This window comes from Tachysurus vachellii, chromosome 24 (assembly GCF_030014155.1).
Source record: "Tachysurus vachellii isolate PV-2020 chromosome 24, HZAU_Pvac_v1, whole genome shotgun sequence".
Taxonomy (NCBI): domain Eukaryota; kingdom Metazoa; phylum Chordata; class Actinopteri; order Siluriformes; family Bagridae; genus Tachysurus; species Tachysurus vachellii.
In genome coordinates this window covers 6,278,552-6,296,662 of record NC_083483.1, presented here as the reverse complement: position 1 = coordinate 6,296,662, position 18,111 = coordinate 6,278,552, and the positions used below count along the sequence as shown (strand labels likewise).

General features: G+C 39.1%; 1 protein-coding gene across 2 annotated transcripts; it reads left to right on the top strand.

The window, feature by feature from the left end:
- Nucleotides 1-30: 30 nt before the first annotated feature.
- Nucleotides 31-17,073, top strand: cep97 (centrosomal protein 97). Of its 2 annotated transcripts, XM_060859968.1 has the most exons (11): nt 31-178; nt 1,833-1,975; nt 3,131-3,289; nt 3,375-3,476; nt 3,571-3,684; nt 3,788-3,954; nt 4,852-5,016; nt 10,158-10,303; nt 11,016-11,598; nt 12,772-12,847; nt 15,576-17,073. In XM_060859968.1, the coding sequence occupies exons 1-11, from the start codon at nt 118-120 to the stop codon at nt 15,996-15,998; spliced, it is 2,139 nt and encodes a 712-aa protein (XP_060715951.1). In that variant the 5' UTR covers nt 31-117; the 3' UTR covers nt 15,999-17,073. The 2 variants fall into 2 exon arrangements, with proteins under 2 accessions (XP_060715951.1, XP_060715952.1); XM_060859969.1 differs by lacking the exon at nt 4,852-5,016.
- Nucleotides 17,074-18,111: the final 1,038 nt, after the last annotated feature.

The following is an 18,111-nucleotide window of genomic DNA, read 5'->3' as shown; positions in this document are numbered from 1 at the left end:
AAATCGCAATTTAGAAACAAATCTTAAAAAATTGTCGAAAAATTAAAATGTTTGTTAAATCGATGTAGCCAATCAAATTAGTGATCGGTTGCCCTGGCGGTGGCTGAAGCGGGAAGTATGGCGGCGACGGAGGAAGCTAGTTTTTATCATCCTGTCACTCAAATGGCAAAACCCGAGGGTAGGTTTGTGGTATTACTTTCTTACTCTTTCTTCTACCTTAAAGCTTTGTTAAAATAATCCTTTGTGGTGTAATTTTGCGTCTGGAAGTTGTTATCAACGCGCGTTAGCTATTTATCCGACTGACTAGCTTGTTATTGTAAACACTTGTAACGGCTACTAACTATGGCTATGGCTGTGTTTGTTTTGTTGAATTATTGGTTCATATGCTAATGTAAAATTTTTAGTTTTTAGATGTAAAACACTTTAGATTAGGCTTTTTTAGCCAAAATGAGCTGGTTTGAGTCATCTGGCTTGAGAGATCATGCAGCATCAGGTCTTAGTCTTAGTTTTTACCTTTTTGAAAGACTGCTGTGTTTAAGATAAGATAAGATAAGATATTTTATTCATCCCACAACGGGGAAATTTACCTGTTACAGCAGCAAAGAGAAATAAAATGCAAATATATAAAAAGAATAGAGACATAATATAATATACAGTATATACAAAACACAATGTATATTGCACATAGGTAATACTGCACGTTTTTCAAATTTTCTGTTATTGCACATGTTTAAAATACTTTTTTATTGTTATTATTGCAGTTAAACAGTAATCCAGTGTGTAATTATGGTGAGTGGTTCATTTTCGAGCAGCTTTGATTGTAAAGTCTAATAGCAGCAGGAAGAAAAGACCGTCTGTATCACTCCTTTTTGCCCCTTTTCGCCCCTTTTCCACAATAAAGAACCGGGTACTGGTTCGGAGCTAGTGCTGGTTCAAAGTTGGTTCCACTGGCGAACCTTCTAAGAACCAGTTTGCCTTTCCATCGGCTAGAGAGCATCACAGAGCCGAGTCTGACGTCACTGTATACGTGTCACGTGTCCCAGCAACTTTAGCGCAGCAGCGGCAAACACAAACACATCAACAACGGCGGATGTTGCTTTACTGTTAATGCTCATGGCTTTGTGAACCTACATTAACATCCAAACGCGGCGAATAAAAGTGTACATGCAGCTCCATGTAATCTGTATAAACGGAGGTTGTTTTCGAGAAAGTACATAACGTTATTTTATCATTAACACAGTAAAAAGTTAGCCTTAGCATGTAGCTACTTACTATCATGTGTGCTGATAATTGATCATATTGCAGTAAAGTAAAAGTGTATTAAACATTAGTATACTTAAGGTACATTATCAAATGCACTAACAGTAGCTCCGCCCACAGCCCCTGACTCAAGCGGTTCTTAAGTCTAGACCAGCAACGTTTTGGTGCTACTTAAGAACCACTTTTCCTGGTTCAGAGCCGGTGCTTTGGCTGTCGAGAAAGAAAGAACTGGTTCTAAATTAGGCTCTGGCTCCGAAACAACACTCAAACTGCCTCGGTGGAAAAGGGGCACTTGATGATGGTTTTGCTATCATCCTCCTTTCTCCCACCTCATGTACAGTGTCCAGGGGAATCCCCAGGACTGAGCTGGCCTTCCTGATCAGCTTGTCCAGTCTCTTCCTTTCTGCAGTAGAGATGCTGCTACACCAGCATACCACACTATAGAATATGGCCACAGAGTCAAAAAAGGTCTTCAGTAGCTCTCCCTGCACTCAGACCTTGAAAGAGTCTGCTCTGCCCTTTCTTGTAGATTGCCTGTGTTGCCTCAGTGTTGTCTGTCTGTTTATGTTCAGGTCCTGGTTTGGTTGATCTTTCATGTCAAGGTATCCACAAGCTGGATCCGAACTTCTGTTCACCGGACACACGCACTCTCATCTTGGACCAGAACCATATCATCAAACTGGAACACCTGGAGAAGAATGTAGCTATTCAGCAGGTACCTCTACAGACACTTCATGTGTATTGGAAGGGAATCCTATCCTATTCGTTTAATTTGATTGCTTGCATCTGCTCTTGTAGACTGAAACCATGGAAATCTGTTGCTGCATTGTTCATTACGTGCAAATCATCTCATGTCGCTTTGACTTTCCTGTGATGTTCTTCTCGTGATGGTCTTAACTTCTGTGATGACAGAAGTTAAGTTCAGGCAGGGATGTGGACATGCGTAAAAAAAAAAAAAAAAAAATATATATAGATATATATATATATATATATATATATATATATATATATACATACGTGTATATATACACGTGTGTGTGTGTGTATGTATGTATGTATGTATGTGTATATATATATATATATATATATATATATATATATATATATATATATATATATATATTTTTTTTTTTACATATGTATATATATATATATATATATATATATATGTATATATATATATATATATATATTTATTTTTTTTATTTATTTTTTTTTTTAAACGAGATTTAAATGTGTTTGTATTTATCCCCAAGCAAGTCTGAGGTGACTGTGGTGAGGAAAAACTCCATTAGATGGTAAAGGAAGAAACCTTGAGAGGAACCAGACACAAAGTGGAACCTCATCCTCATATGGGTGACACCTGAGGGTGTGATTATAAATATACAGTCTGATAAATAGTATTTGAAGCTGTGGTGGTTCAGAATTTGCCATTTAATTATTTTATGATCTAGCATCAAGTGATCTGGCTATATGAATTGCATTAATATGAATAAGAAATAAAATACCCATATGGCAGGTCTAATGAAAATGATCAATTTTATTAATAAATAGGAAACAGCATCTGGCTTCATAACACCAGACTTGTTTTTTTTGTTTTTTTTTCATCCTGCACTTAATCAGATAATACAGAGGAATCATTTTTGTTGTTGCACTTTTATAAATATCATTATTGTGCCATTACTGCACCAAACATAATCCCTCTGTATGAGCCATGAATATGCATTTGGAACACTCATAAAATATTTTAGAGAGGTTTTAAATCAAAATCCCCCATGTACACTTCTGGGTGGTTTGATTTTTAAGGTTTTTTTTAAGGTGTACAGTTGTCTTTCCTTCTTTGTAAACACCGTTTTCTCCCCTTGAACAGCTCTCTGTGGCTTGTAATCGGCTAGTTCGTATGATGGGTGTGTCTAAACTTACAAACCTGCGGGTCTTGAACCTCCCAAACAATAGCATTGGCTACATCGAGGGAATGAAAGACCTGGTGCATCTTGAGTGGCTAAACCTAGCAGGAAACAACATCAAGGTACAGATAGTAACAGCAGTTTCAGTAGAAGACAGTCTGGTGTCTGTGTTTTGCCTCAGATCTTCAGGGCTCTGTATTCTTTCAGGTCATTGAGCAGTTAAACAGCTGTATAGCACTTCAACATCTGGACCTGTCTGACAACAACATTTCTCACACGGGTGACCTTTCAAAACTCTCTGCCTTAAAGGTGCGCATCAGAATATTTATAGCGTGGCTACATAGTATAGAATTCATGTCTCAAATTATATAGTGTTGATAACTCTGTGTCTTATTTGCCCCAGACACTTCTTCTCCATGGCAACATTATAACAAGTCTGCGTTCTTCCCCCGTCCATTTTCCTCTAAACCTCTGTGTTCTCTCATTGGCTGAAAATGAAATCCGGGACCTCGCTGAGGTAGTCATGAAGATGTCCAGTCTTAATAACTCCTAGATTCACATAGAATTGTTTTAAAATTGTTGCATTAACCCAATGGTCTCTTTGAAAATATCTCATTCAGGTGTCCTACTTAGCACCTCTCCACAACCTTGAACAGCTGTCTATCATGAACAACCCATGTGTGATGGCTACATCCTCATTGCCTGGATGTGATCATCGCCCGTATGTTGTGAGCTGGTGCCTCAATTTGAAGGTGCTTGATGGATATGTGGTGACACAAAAAGAAGGGTGAGTAATTCTTAGCTTAAAACTCTTTGCTTTGCATGTTGATTTATTTAAACTTTGATTAGTGGATTCCTTCATTATTATTACATTGGTGTTTCAGAGCCTGTTGTTAGTAGTGCCAGTGTAATTTACTGTTTGCTTCATCTCTTTCTATAGAGAGCGACACGATAGCCTTTTCAATTCAAATGAACAAATTTCAGTTTGTATAGCATTTTTAGCAATAGATACTGTCACAAATGAGCTTTACAGAAATTTTTATGTAATCTCTAATCACCAAGCAAGATAGTGATAATAAAATAACAAAAACTGAGACAACATGAAGCAGATCCCACAGACTTCTTTTGGAAGGAACCAGATAGTGTGATTATAAATAATCGCAGTGGACAGATTTAGAAGTGTAAATAGCACTGGGTTGAACGGATGTTCAATACAAGCATATTATGAATACGCCTTGGTATGTCCAGCTCTCTCACCTCCCCATCTGTACAATCTACTCAAATAATACCAACACCACCAGCATCATGCTTGTCATCCGGATGCTCGGTATAACTGCATGGATTTCTGGATCTCTGAGTCCAACATTTGCTCTCTCAATTACTTATGTATTGGATTTCTCCTTATTATGACATTCCACTTGGAAAATGATGACTAAGAAAAGAAGCTTTAACAGTGAAACATGTCTGCTATCCTTTGCGTGTGAGATTGTAACTACACCACTGCACCACCAATGCCCCAAGTGACCTCACCAACCAATAATCTGGGACTCAAATATAAAGGTTTTTTTAGTTCAATTGTACCATTACACCATACCAAATTTTAAAAGATTTACAACAATGCCCGTGGTGTTGTAAGCATTAGTCTTTGCTGTAAGTGAATTTTGTGACTTATTTATTACTCCAGGCTTAAAGCAGAGTGGTTGTACAGCCAAGGCAAAGGACGTACATTTCGTCCAGGACAACACATGCAGCTAGTCCAGTACCTGGTTTCCACATGTCCCTTGACCTCCTCAACCTCACTGCAGTCTGCTGAGGATGCCAAGCTGGAGAGGATCCTCAGCAAACAGAGGTACCCCATTGATTACAGACAGATTTATTTCAACTTCAATTCCCTAGATCTGAATTCCTGTGGGTCAAAGGTTTGGTACACCAAGATGACAGCCTGTCTGAACAGTCTGGAAGATTTTAGGAGTAGAGCTTGATACCGTAGGAAAATCCAAGCAACTCAGCCAAGACCTAAGAAAAAAAATATTGTGAACCTCCACAAGTTTGATTTCTCTTTAGAATCACTGTTCAGCCAGCTCAATGTACAGTGAACATCAGTAGCATCTGGAAAAAAAGGTTTTAAAAGAGTTTTAACCCCCGAGGATGAACAAACTTCGGTCTAAATGGTTCGTCTGAACCCCTACACAACTACAAAGGAACTGGTGAAGGAGCTGGAGGCACGAGGTATCACAGTACTTACAATTACCATTAAGAGAGACCTATATCGCTATAGCCTGAAAGTCTACATGCAAGACAGTACCCCAGCATAAAAAAGCCAGGTATACATTTGCAGGTGAACTGTGAAGCACGCAGGCATCAGCATCTAAGGGACGTGTGCTGAAACAACCCCTCAAAACATTTTGGTACTAACTGGGTCTTCCAGCAAGACAATAATCCTAAGCATTACATTTACATTTACAGCATTTGGCAGACGCCCTTATCCAGAGCGACGTACATAAGTGCTTAAATCTCTAGCATTGAATACATTAATGCTGGCTCACTAAGTTACATACTTAAGATACCATGAGTTTAAAACATTTGTTCAAAGTTACAATGAAAAAAGTGTCAAAGGTTTTTTTTTGTTTGTTTGTTTTTTAAATGCAAAAGATAAGGAAAGAAGTGCTAGTTGAAGTGTTTCCTGAATAAGTAGGTCTTCAACTGCCGCTTGAAAATAGCCAGTGACTCAGCTGTCCGGACCTCTAGGGGAAGTTCATTCCACCACCTTGGTGCCAGAACAGAGAAGAGTCTTGTAGTATGCTTGCCTCTTACCCTGAGAGATGGTGGAACCAGTCGAGCAGTGCTGGTAGATCGGAGGGTGCGGGGTGCAGTGTGTGGAGTGATGAGGGCTTTGAGGTAAGAGGGAGCTGGTCCATTTTTGGCTTTGTAGGCCAGCATCAGTGTTTTGAATCTGATGCGTGCAGCTACCGGAAGCCAGTGGAGGGATCGCAGCAGCGGGGTGGTATGCGAGAACTTTGGCAGGTTGAAAACAAGCCGGGCAGCTGCATTTTGGATCATTTGCAAAGGACGGATTGCGTTCATAGGTAGACCTGCCAGCAGTGTGTTGCAGTAATCCAGTCTAGAAATGACAAGAGACTGAACAAGTACCTGAGCAGCCTGTGTGGACAAAAATGGCCGAATTCTTCTAATGTTGTAGAGAAGAAACCGACATGAGCGAGTCACATTAGCAACATGAGAGGAAAAGGACAATTGATTGTCCATGGTTACCCCAAGGTTGCGAGCTGTGGCTGAAGGGGAGATCAGATCATTGTGCAAGGATATAGCAAGATCATGACCTGGGGATGAATCACCTGGCATGAACAGCAGTTCAGTTTTGTTAGGATTGAGCTTTAACTGATGAGCAGTCATCCATGATGAAATGTCTGCCAGACATGCTGAGATCCAGTCAGAAGCTGTGGCATCTGAGGGGTGGAAAGAGAAGATAAGTTGTGTATCATCAGCATAGCAGTGGTAAGAGAACCCATGTGAGGAAATAACTTCACCAAGAGAGTGAGTATACAGGGAGAAAAGAAAGGACCAAGTACTGAGCCCTGTGGGACGCCAGTGGAGAGTCTGTGTGGAGCAGATGTCACTCCCTTCCATGTTACCTGATATGAGCGTTCTTCCAGGTAGGAAGCAAACCATTCCCAAGCTGATCCGCAAATCCCAAGACTCCTGAGGGTGGATAAGAGAGTCTTGTGGTTGACCATATCAAACGCTGCTGAAAGGTCAAGGAGGATAAGGACGGATGACAGTTTGGCTGATCTAGCAGCATGTAGTTTCTCAGAGACATCCAAAAGGGCTGTCTCTGTGGAATGAGCTGCTTTAAAGCCAGACTGGTTGGGGTCTTGGAGGTTGTTCTGTGAGAGATAGAGAGACAGTTGATTATAGACAATGCGTTCAAGAATTTTTGAAAGAAATGAGAGAAGTGATACCGGTCTGTAGTTACTGATGTCTGATGGATCCAGAGCGGGTTTCTTTAGGATGGGAATAACCCTTGCTCTCTTGAAAGTAGTTGGTACCTGACCAGATGCTATGGATCTATTGATGATAGTGGTAATGAAGGGCAGAAGGTCTTGCGAGATGGTCTGGAGCATAGAGGAAGGGAGTGGATCCAATGGGCAGGTGGTAGGATTGCAAGACTGGATTAGCTGTAAAATCTCTTCTGCTGCTACAGTTGAGAAATGCGACAACAAAGGTGTAGGGGAATCCATACTCTGAGATATAAGTGCAGTTGGGGCTGAAGTGAAGGTCCGGCAGATTTCCTCAATCTTCTCCTGGTAGAAAGAAGCAAAGTCTTCTGCAGTCAGGGAGGATGAAGAAGGTGGAGCCGGGGGGTTGAGCAGAGAAGAGATGATGTTGTGGAATTTCCGAGGGTCATGTGAGGAAGCTTCAAGCTTTTCCTTGTAGAACGAAGTCTTGGCAGAAGTCACATCTGAGGAGAACTTGGCCATGAGTGTTCGGTAATAATCAAGATCTGCATCAAGTTGTGATTTCTTCCACTTTCTCTCTGATGATCTTAGCTCTCTTCGATTGTTGCACAGCACATCTGAAAGCCAAGGAGCAGAACTAGAAGTTTTCTTGGGTTTAGTGAACATAGGGCAGAGGAAATCCATAGTTCAGGAAAGAGAAGAGAGGAAAGTACCTGTGGCCGAGTCCAAGGGTAGTGAGGAAAAAGACACAGGATCCGGAAGGGAAGAAAGAGTTCCAGAAGCTACAGAAGAAGGGGAGACAGAGTGAAGGTTGCGGCGGGTAAGAGCGAGGGGGTGAGAGGTAGTTTTAGGTAGGATAGGTAGAGTGATGGTGAAGGATACCAGGTGATGATCGGAGACGTGTAGTGGGGTAGCAGTCACGTCTGTAGTTCAGGGTCTGTAATGCCCAGGTCCAGGGCATTGCCTCCTTTGTGTGTGGGGATGTAGCTGTTGAGTGTGAGGGTGAATGAGTCGAGAAGAGTCAGGAGGGAAGAAGAATGTAGCTTGTCATAGGGGAGGTTGAAGTCACCAAGCAGCGTCAGAGGGGAGCTATCGGAAGGGAAAACACTAAGCAGTGTGTCCATTTCTTCCAGGAAGTCACCTAGGGGACCAGGAGGGCGGTAAACAACAATGATAACAAGGTTGATTGGAGAGGTAACTGAAATGGCATGGAATTCAAAAGAGGAGATGGTTAAGTGTGACAAGAGGAGAGGTGTAAAGCACCATTTCTTTGACAGCAATAAACCTGTACCACCACCCCTGCCCGTTTCTCGTGGTGAGTGAGAGAAAGCATAGGCAGAGGATAAAGCAGCTGGTGTAGCAGTGTTCTGTGGGGATATCCAGGTCTCTGTTAGCACAAGAAAATCAAAGGAGTAATGGGAAGTTAAAGCAGAGATAAAATCAGAGCCCACCTACCACCACTGTTTGAGACTTACACAACAGAGGAGGGTAGATGAGGTTACTGGGATTGTGACCTCTGCTCTGTGGACAAGAGCGTCTGCGAGAGTAGGAATTGAGTACAGAGATGGGTTTGAGGCACATATTTGCAGTCAAAGTGAGAGTTAAGGTATGGTAGAATATATCAAAACAGTACTAGACACTAATGTTACAATGAGAGAGAGAGAGAGAGAGATACTTACAAACCGAAACTTAGAACCTTCAATTTAAATAGGTAAGCCCTGCCCACAATTCACACCTTAAGGTATACTGAAACTACTCCTGATTAATCAGCTGAGAGAACAACAAAGACCAACACTATAAAATCAACAATGGTATAGAATATAACACAATTCAAATCACACTACTCTAGAACAAAGTGAGTTAAGCAGATAGTATACAAAAGTCAGGAACCTACTTTACCAGAAGACAATATATTCAAATGAAGAGAGTTAAAGCACATTCTCTAAAGCATACCTCTAAAGTTGTAATCAAATGACGAAAAGATCATAAAGTGAAAGTATTAGAGTGGCCATCACAAGACCTGACCTGAGTCACACAGAAACTTGGTGGACTGAAGTGAAAGTGTGTCTGAGTAAGAATACCCACAAACTTGAACAACTTACACCAGTTCTGTCACGAGGACTGGACAAAAATGTCCTCGTACTAATCGTACTACCTGAAGCATTTGATACCTGAAGCAATTAATATGTAAACTTTTAACCCACTGAAAATTATTATTTTGAAGTGACTATAGAAATAAACTCGATATTTTTTAAAGTAGATAACTGGATTAAGTAGATATCACAGGAAATGTATGGTAACATGAATTGAGTAGAATTGTGAGCTATGTGTTTAGGTTTTGCTCTAACTATATAACTTCTGAAGTGGAAATTTTCACTTTAGAGATGTTTATACGAACCTGTCCTTCTATGCTTCTATATTTCCCATGGCTGGTAGTTATTGTGACTAGAGATTGCAGTTGTTTCTTCCTAAAACTGCTTCCATCAAACCTTTGCTGTGAGACCTTAGTTGTTCCCGTGGGATCTTGGTAGGTACAGATTAGCTTGGTCAGAAGATGAGCAGGCAATGCTTCTAAGCCAATGGTTGATGATGTTTTGCTTTTACATGTTCTGTTTCATTTTTTTTCCTGTCTATAAAATCCTGATGTTATCAATGATGGGACCCTTCCTCTCTGATGTTACATGTGGAGTGTTGGGTTCTTCTGCAAAGCTGAACACAATAAACCATGAAACCTCTTTTTACTCTTGCCTGTGCCTACCGGTGTGATATTTTATGCTTTAATTCTCTCAAACCTCAATACTTCCACCTCACTTCATAATAAAGAAAGACTTTAGCTGATTGGTTAGCTACAATGCCTTGCTCATTTCCATTCTTTAGCTACTTTATCATTTCTTCATCTTTTCTTTCTTGTCCTCTTTCAGGATTTTATTAACTCTTTAAAGCAGTAATCTATATAAAGCAGTCATTTTAAAATATTTTAAAGCTGTACTAGTCTCTCCCATATGTGTTCATTCAGGCAGCACCAGAAACAGCTTCTCCAGGAAGGTCAGGACGACTCCTCAAGTCCTCTGCCCCCGACTCAGCTGGATATGGATCAGATCTGGAGTGATCAGCACTGGAACGATCCAGCCCATAAAAATCTGAATGTCATCAGTCAACCAGGTTGGTACACAGTCTTAGGTTTAACATATATCAGGGGCGTTAAAGGCATAACACATAAATCAGCTGAGATTAACAAATGTTCTAAAGTTTTTGAATCTATTTACCGCATCGCATGTGTGTAGCAAATGTGTAATGACTGTAATGTTGATGTTTCTCCACAGCATAGCAAACACTTTTACTCAAAACTCATAATTGCTTGAATTGACGATTATAACAGTACTGAATTCTGTTAATAAACGTATACTTAATTCCGGTTGTATTGCTTACATACACCACCATATACAGTACAGCATTTTATTTTCACTGCCAGTGTCAGAATAAAAATGGATTAAATTACAATTAAATAGAAATTAACTGTACCGTAGGAAAGGGAAAAATATTGAAAATATAATATATGAATACAGGCTGGTGTCAGAAGAGTGTTGTTATGAATACGGTGCAGATGTGTGTAATGTTTGCTGTACAGAACACATAATGTGACACTCACCAGACCACAAAATCATGGCATGGTCAGATCTAGTGGTAGAAATAGTAATCAAGTGTCTTTCAACCTAAGCTCTGCTGTGTTTTATAATTATGTACCTTAAACTTTAATAAATTTCACTAACCCATTGTTGAAATGTCAGACACAACTATACCATGTGTGTTTGATTTACATCTATCTTCTCTACTCTAAACTAATTTTTTTTTTGTACATTGCTGATTATGACAGAAGCTTCTGAACCAGTTGTCCAGATGAATACTTGGATGTCCAATACATCCTCAGAACATGTCCTAGGTGCGGTTTACGCCCATTCTCGTGATGGGGACAGTCTGGTTCTAGAAGACATGCAGACAGATGAGGAGAAACTTCACGGGAGCCTGCTGTCCTCAGAGTCAGCCTTCCTACCCGTAAACTCTGTTGTCCGCTCACCGTCGCCCGTTGACAGTGAAGAGGAAGAGCTCGACGAACCCGATTCACTGGCTCCTCCAAATCCAGCCCGATCTCATCCTCACAAAGTGGAGACAGCAACAAGTTTTCACACCGTAGAGAAAGGAGAAAACCTAGAAACTGACAGAATGGTTCATTTGCAAGACAGCAAGGCCACAAATGCCCCAGAGGCAGGTACTGAGCTGAGAGGACCAAGTGCTATGGTGGCAGAGTGCCATCCACATTCAGCAGCTGTGAAGATTCAGGCCTGGTGGAGGGGACACTGGACTCGACAGCAGCACTCCCAGGCCAAAGAAGTGCGCTGTGAGATTCGCCTACGCCGACTACAGGATCACATCGTCTACCTGACGGCAGAGCTGGAGAGGTAGAAAGCGGCAGTTGTTTATAGATTTTATTTTGATTACACCACCACTAGCACTGCTGGATTCTCGAGTCTTATTATTCAGAAACAGCTATGATATAAGTTCCCACAACTCACAGGGTTATAATAATGCTCCCAGTCACCCATATGTGATCCTACCCCAAACTGTTTGTATGCTGTAGCAATACAGTTTCCCCTCACTGGAAATGAAAGTACTGAAACAGCATACAGTCTGCGCACCAGGCCGTCTCTCTTTACATCAGTTCCAGACCACATTAACACTTGTGACTATTGAGTTCCAAAAGTTAGTGGTAAACCTTCCCAGAAGAATGGAGGTGCTTAGAAGAGTGAAGGTTGACAAATTTCATGTTAATTCCCATAGTTTTGGGATGGACACACATGGGTGTGATGGTTGCGTCCACATACTTTTAGCCATATAGGGTTTATTTTTGCATTATATTATACAAAAGTACTTATACATTTATGGCATTTGGCAGGCACTCTTATCCAGAGCAAATAAGGGCTAAGGGCCTTATTCAGGGGCCCAGCAGTGGCAGCTTGGTGGACCTGAGAATCAAACTCACAACCTTGCGATCAATAGTATAACACAGCAGCCACTAAGCTACAGGCACTTGTATGGTAAAACCCTCCATGTAACCATATTTTCTAGGGTGTAAATGTTGAAGCTTTCTTTAAGGAAATGGATTTGGAATTTTTGGAATGAATCTAAACTGTTGGGGCTTTGTAAAATTCACAGGTTTATACAAACTGCTTTTTATAATGTAAGTACCTTGAAAATAGCCCTTTTTATACAGAAGGACTAGTGATGGCTGCTCAAAGGTGATAAGAAAAAAGAGATAGTAGGAACTAACTAGTTTTAAGTACATTCCATGCCATTAAACAAACCTGTAAATGCTAAAAAAAAAAAAAAAAAAAGTATGGGATTAAAAAGTATGAATTAAAAAAGTGAATGCCAACACATTGTTGCTGGGTTTTAGGAAGATCATATGATTAAAACTCTGGGAAGTGCTGTTATAGGAAAAACTACTCAAGGCCATATCAGATCGCCTGGTCTGTGATTATAATTTTTTATTCTTTTTTTTATGTCCCCACCATCCGTCACGTTTTATTCCTCACTGATTAAACATGTATCCTACATTTCTCTCGTATCTATAGGGTGCAGCAGCAGCAGCAGGAGGAGAAGTTGCAGAGGATGATCCAGGAAGAAGCTGTGAAGTTTCTCTGGAAGCAGGTAAGCATTTACCTCATGAACACTTAACATGTATTTTATACTTCTTTTGATAGAAATTTGTCTATTAAAAACATACTTGTTTATGGAATTATAATGACCAATATTAGTCCATAATGCAGTTTAGTCACTGAGAATATGTTTACTGTAAAGATACGTGTTATTGTGGTAACACACTGAAGCCACAGAGTGTGAAGTCTGGTGGTGTAAACCTCAGGCTACAATACAATACAATACAATACAATACAATACAATACAATACAATACAATACAATACAATACAATACAATACAATACAATACAATACAATACAATACAATACAATACAATACAATACAATACAATACAATACAATACAATACAATACAATACAATACAATACAATACAATACAATACAATACAATACAATACAATACAATACAATACAATACAATACAATACAATACAATACAATACAATACAATACAATACAATACAATACAATACAATACAATACAATACAATACAATACAATACAATACAATACAATACAATGTTGATTCTTGAGGCAACAATTCCATATTTGATGATATCAGCTGATATGAAATGACATCTTTAGAATTCTTTACCTTCTTTTGATATATTGTTAGTTAAGAATCCAGAGTAGGTCTGCACTAATAACGATGTAGAGAAGGACTATTTTAATTATCGTTTACAGGAAAACATCATGCTAGTTTATTTGTACTATGAGCTGTGTGATTCAGCTGTAGGCTTGAAGCTGTAATCACTTCTGTTCCCATGTTCAGTATAACTGCATGTTTGTTAGCGCAACAGAAATGAATATAAAGTGATATTTCAATACACACAACATGGCCAAATGTTCTGTTTATTATTCCAGAAGAAGCCACAATCATTTCATAGCACATAGAACTGTCTGACTGACTCATATCGATTTGCACTTCCAGTAAAATCGCCATCCCTTCTTCCTTTTCATCTTCAATTCTTTGTCAAAAAGCAGCTTTACAGAAATATTTAGATTCGGGATCTAGATCTCGGTACATATTTTAAACTTATCCCTAATGAACAAGGCAGAGGTGATTGTGGCAAGAAAAAATCCCTGAGATGATATGAGGAAGAAACATTCAGAGGAACCAGACTCAAAGGGGGGAACCCATCCTTATGTAGGTGACACCGGAGAGTGTGATTCTAAATTTATTTCCTCTTTATGACTGGGTACTTCTTTCTATACCTGTGGTCAAAATGTGCAATTATATAACAAGGACATTTCATTCTAGTTTTTAACATGAAGTCGATCTTGTTAAAATAATCAGCTGTTAAATTCTTCTGCCGAGCTTTTATAATTCTTAAATCTAAAGTTCTATTTTTAGAAAAGAGTCATTTGCCATGTCTGTTAACCCTTCTATAGAAAGTGTAATTTTACATGACGAACACAGACATGCTGATATGAGTGATACACACGCTGAAATGTCCCAGTGCGCCTTATACAGTACTAAATGTAGACAGTCTTGTATGAAATTGAAAAATCAAGTTAGTGTACCAGAAATATCCATTTGTATAATATGCTTTAATACAACAGTTCTGTAAACAAGAATTGAATATCGAGTAAATGCCATTTTAAATGCAGTATGAGCAAATATTCTTGCATCTTGCTATACAATATACAGAGAGTCTAACTGGCTGTAGGAAGTGTAGTAACAGTTTTAATATATTTAACTATTGCTCAAATTGTGTCTACATTTTACACAATGCACACATATCTAAAATAAAAATACTGGAAATAAATACTAAATGTATGAAACATCTCTTGGAAGGTTGCTTGTCCAATGACAGGATTAACTTGTTTAAAAAATTATAACCAACCTTTTGTGCACCACGGACGTTTCACGGGCGGTTAAAAGAGAATTATACAACAAGCATAATAACAAACACAAAGTGCATAAAAATACCGCTCACCGCTCACCGATAATGGACAATCAGTGGGAACCCTGAGCTTGTTTCTCTATGACGAGACTGTTTTAGCGCACTCACGTTGATGTGGTGGCCTTCAATTATTGCATCTGTCCTTCTAGTTCACTCTAAGGGCTTGTTTTTTAATGCAGGATGCTTTGTCTATATGTGCTGAAGTACCTTTGAAGGCTTCATATCCTTCACTTCACAGCCTATTGCTACATATTATGCAGCGAGGGCTCGGTGCATCAGAAGTACGACGCCTGATAGTTTCTATTAAATGTAGCTTTCTTTTGCTTGCCAGTCGTAGCCTCGTCTTCCGTCTCACCATTAGGCCTTTTCCCCTTTGCAAGCTCTCCAAAAGTTTTTGATTTTTACTCATTTTTAGCTAGTTTGTGGGCTTAGATTTTGGTATCATGTGACTGAAACAGGCACATGTCAAGCATGTCAAGAGGAACAGATGGATGTTGTTAAAGGAGAATCCATTTTTTCAAAATAGAACATCTTTCAGAGTGAGATTATCAATAAAACGGAAATGAAATAGTTTTTATTTCTTTCCGTGTGGCCTTGTACCAAAAGACCGGCGCTGGTTCATGGCTCGGTGGTTGGGGACCACTGTTTTAAATCAGTGCATCAATCCAAATTGTCAGTTTGTACCACCCCTAGTGATTAGTGATTAGGGTACCACCCCTAGTGATTTTCACTGAAACCGTTCAATTGAATTGTTGTCTTCAAGATAAGGAGATTATTCAGCACAAATGATCATTCTTTCTCTGATTATAGCTTCAGGCCATGATGGAGTGGCAGTGTTCAGTGAAGGAGCAGCTCAGCTGTTTATCCCCCATGCAAAACATCACTGCTGGTCCCATTCGTGCCAGCCCTAAAACCACAGCTCTTCCTATGCCAAGCGAGGTCTCAATCCCCGAATCAGGCTTTCACTCTCCTGGTGACCAGCAGGGGGTGTTGGAAGACAGTATGAGCAGCGCCGCTACAGGCGGCTCCCCTGAAACAGTGCGAACTTTGCAACCTACAAGCTCACCTGGCTCCGGAGCAGATGGAGACAGTCAGGACAGCAGCTTGCTGGATCAGTATCTCTCCTCCGTGCAGCGCCAGGAAGAGGAGGAGGAAGCCGGAGAAAGCTGCCCTTCACTGCTCTCTCCGGCTCATGGCTCAGAGGCATCTTCCTGTCCAGATGTAGTGGGTTAAAGAAAAGAGAACACGCTGCTGAAGACAGAGTTGTGAAAAAAAGTTAAGGAATAAAAAAGGCTTCTATTAGTTTTGTACTCGTTATTAGCATTAATGAGGAGGTGCTAAGTGTTATGTTCTGGCACTAACTCTCGATACATCAGAATCTATATTCACAAAAGGATATGAGGATATGAGCAGTTGAAAGCACTGAGTGAAAATAAATCACAATAAACCTTTCTAAAATATCCTGGATATCATCAATGTTTTCTGACTGAATGACACCAGTGTTACTGAGTAACAGCTGTTAGGTTTTGAATTGGATATTAAAATGTATTTTTGTACAAAATATTTAACTTTCCCGCTTTTTTGTTTTAAATTGTTTATTTTTGTAGATGTTAAATAAAAATATCAGTTAAACCATAGGTTTTTGTCAGTTTTTCTAAAATGAAAAACAAAAAAAATGGTTATTTGACTGACATTAAGCATGCTATATAATGTGGTATTTACCGTGTCTCATGAAAATTTTATTTTCATCAAAGACTTTTGAAGTATTTCTATACTAAGTATTTACGTCCGCTATATCGCATTTGCTGAACTACAACATAGGATCAGATTTACTCACTTGAGTTAACTAAAACAGGTCCTAGCTAATTTCCCCTGATTTAAAAGACCTTTAAAGCAGTGGTTTTCAAGTCTAGCCCTGAGGACAGCCTGCTCTGTTATGGCAAAATCAAAGCATGGTCAGACCAGAGAAATCACCTCAATTTGCTCTATAGGAATCAGATGTTCCGTTTTGGAATTCACCACCATTAGACATTTACTTTTAAATCTGTTTAAATGGCTAATTCCGCATTAATCCCTCTTTCTCTCCTATGTGTTACAAGCCTAACATTATTCAACATGTTTCCAGACACGTCTGAACACAATGGCAGTCGTGATGCCTTTTCCGCATATATATTTGTTTGTGTAAATAATTTCTATTACAGTATATCATCAGCCAGTTTGTGTGCCACTTGAAATCAGTTGCTGTTGATTTTTACACAATTTTTTTCTAACCGAACCTTTTGAAAATAAAATATGTTGAAAAGTCTTACTTTGTTGTTGTTTATCTAGTGTATCTAGATTCAGCAGTTTTACTGTCATGTTGAGAGCACAGAGAAAAATAGCTGATCACAAGAATAGCTAGCTATAGATTATACAAAGTGCATTACCCAAAGTGCAATTTTTTGGTCACTATTTGTGTTCTATAAATGATTAAGACAACATTTAGAACCGTCTTTAGAATCGTCTCTGATCATCGATTTCCTGAATCTTTAAAGAGCTCCTCTAGAGGAGTGAAGCAAAAATCTGAAAGACCTTTTACTTTTAGCAATAGGCACTGCCACAAAGCTGCTTAACTGAAATCAGAGGCGGCAGTTGCAAGGACAAGCTTTCTGGAATGACATACGGAAATCTTGACAGGAGCAAAACTCTCAGGGAAACCTGCCCTTTTCTGTGTGACACCAGATAGAGGGGTTAAAAAGTATTCCACAATACAGGTGTAAAGGAGTTAAAGAAAAAAGTAGTATATATATATATATATATATATATATATATATATATATATATATATATATATATATATATATATAACAGCATAATATATAATTTATAAATGACTTTTTTAAACAATTTAGCGTGCTCTCTCTCTCTCTTTCTTTCTCTATATATATAAAACCATTTAACAACCATTTAACACCCACATGTTTGCATGTTTAGCAAAGGGAATTTGTAGGGCAGGAAAGGGAGTATTAAAAACTGTTCTATGTAAACCAAAAGTAAATATTGTTTGTGTGAAGTTGATTTTTTAAAAACCAGAACACAGGGAAATCCCTTGTTGAAGAGTTAGATGTTCATCCGGGCGAGTATTGTGATGTCATTTCTGCTCAGTTCGGTTAAATATGTTTCAGTAAAAAAAAGGAACCTGCTCAGTCATGATACAGAGATGAAACCCGGACATATTGAGGTAGGACTCCACTTTTCTGTCTCATTTTCACATGGTTTAGTGAGAGAACATAACAGGTATGAAAATGCCTGATCAATTCTGTTAGTTCTGTAATGATTTAGTAACCCATATATTGGGTTATAACCC

Coding starts and splice junctions, on each gene's coding strand:
- cep97 (XM_060859968.1), top strand. CDS start 118: ATGGCGGCGACGGAGGAAGCTAGTTTTTATCATCCTGTCACTCAAATG. Junction 3,290..3,374: donor TAGCAGGAAACAACATCAAG/GTACAGATAGTA, acceptor GTATTCTTTCAG/GTCATTGAGCAGTTAAACAG. Junction 5,017..10,157: donor AGGATCCTCAGCAAACAGAG/GTACCCCATTGA, acceptor GTGTTCATTCAG/GCAGCACCAGAAACAGCTTC.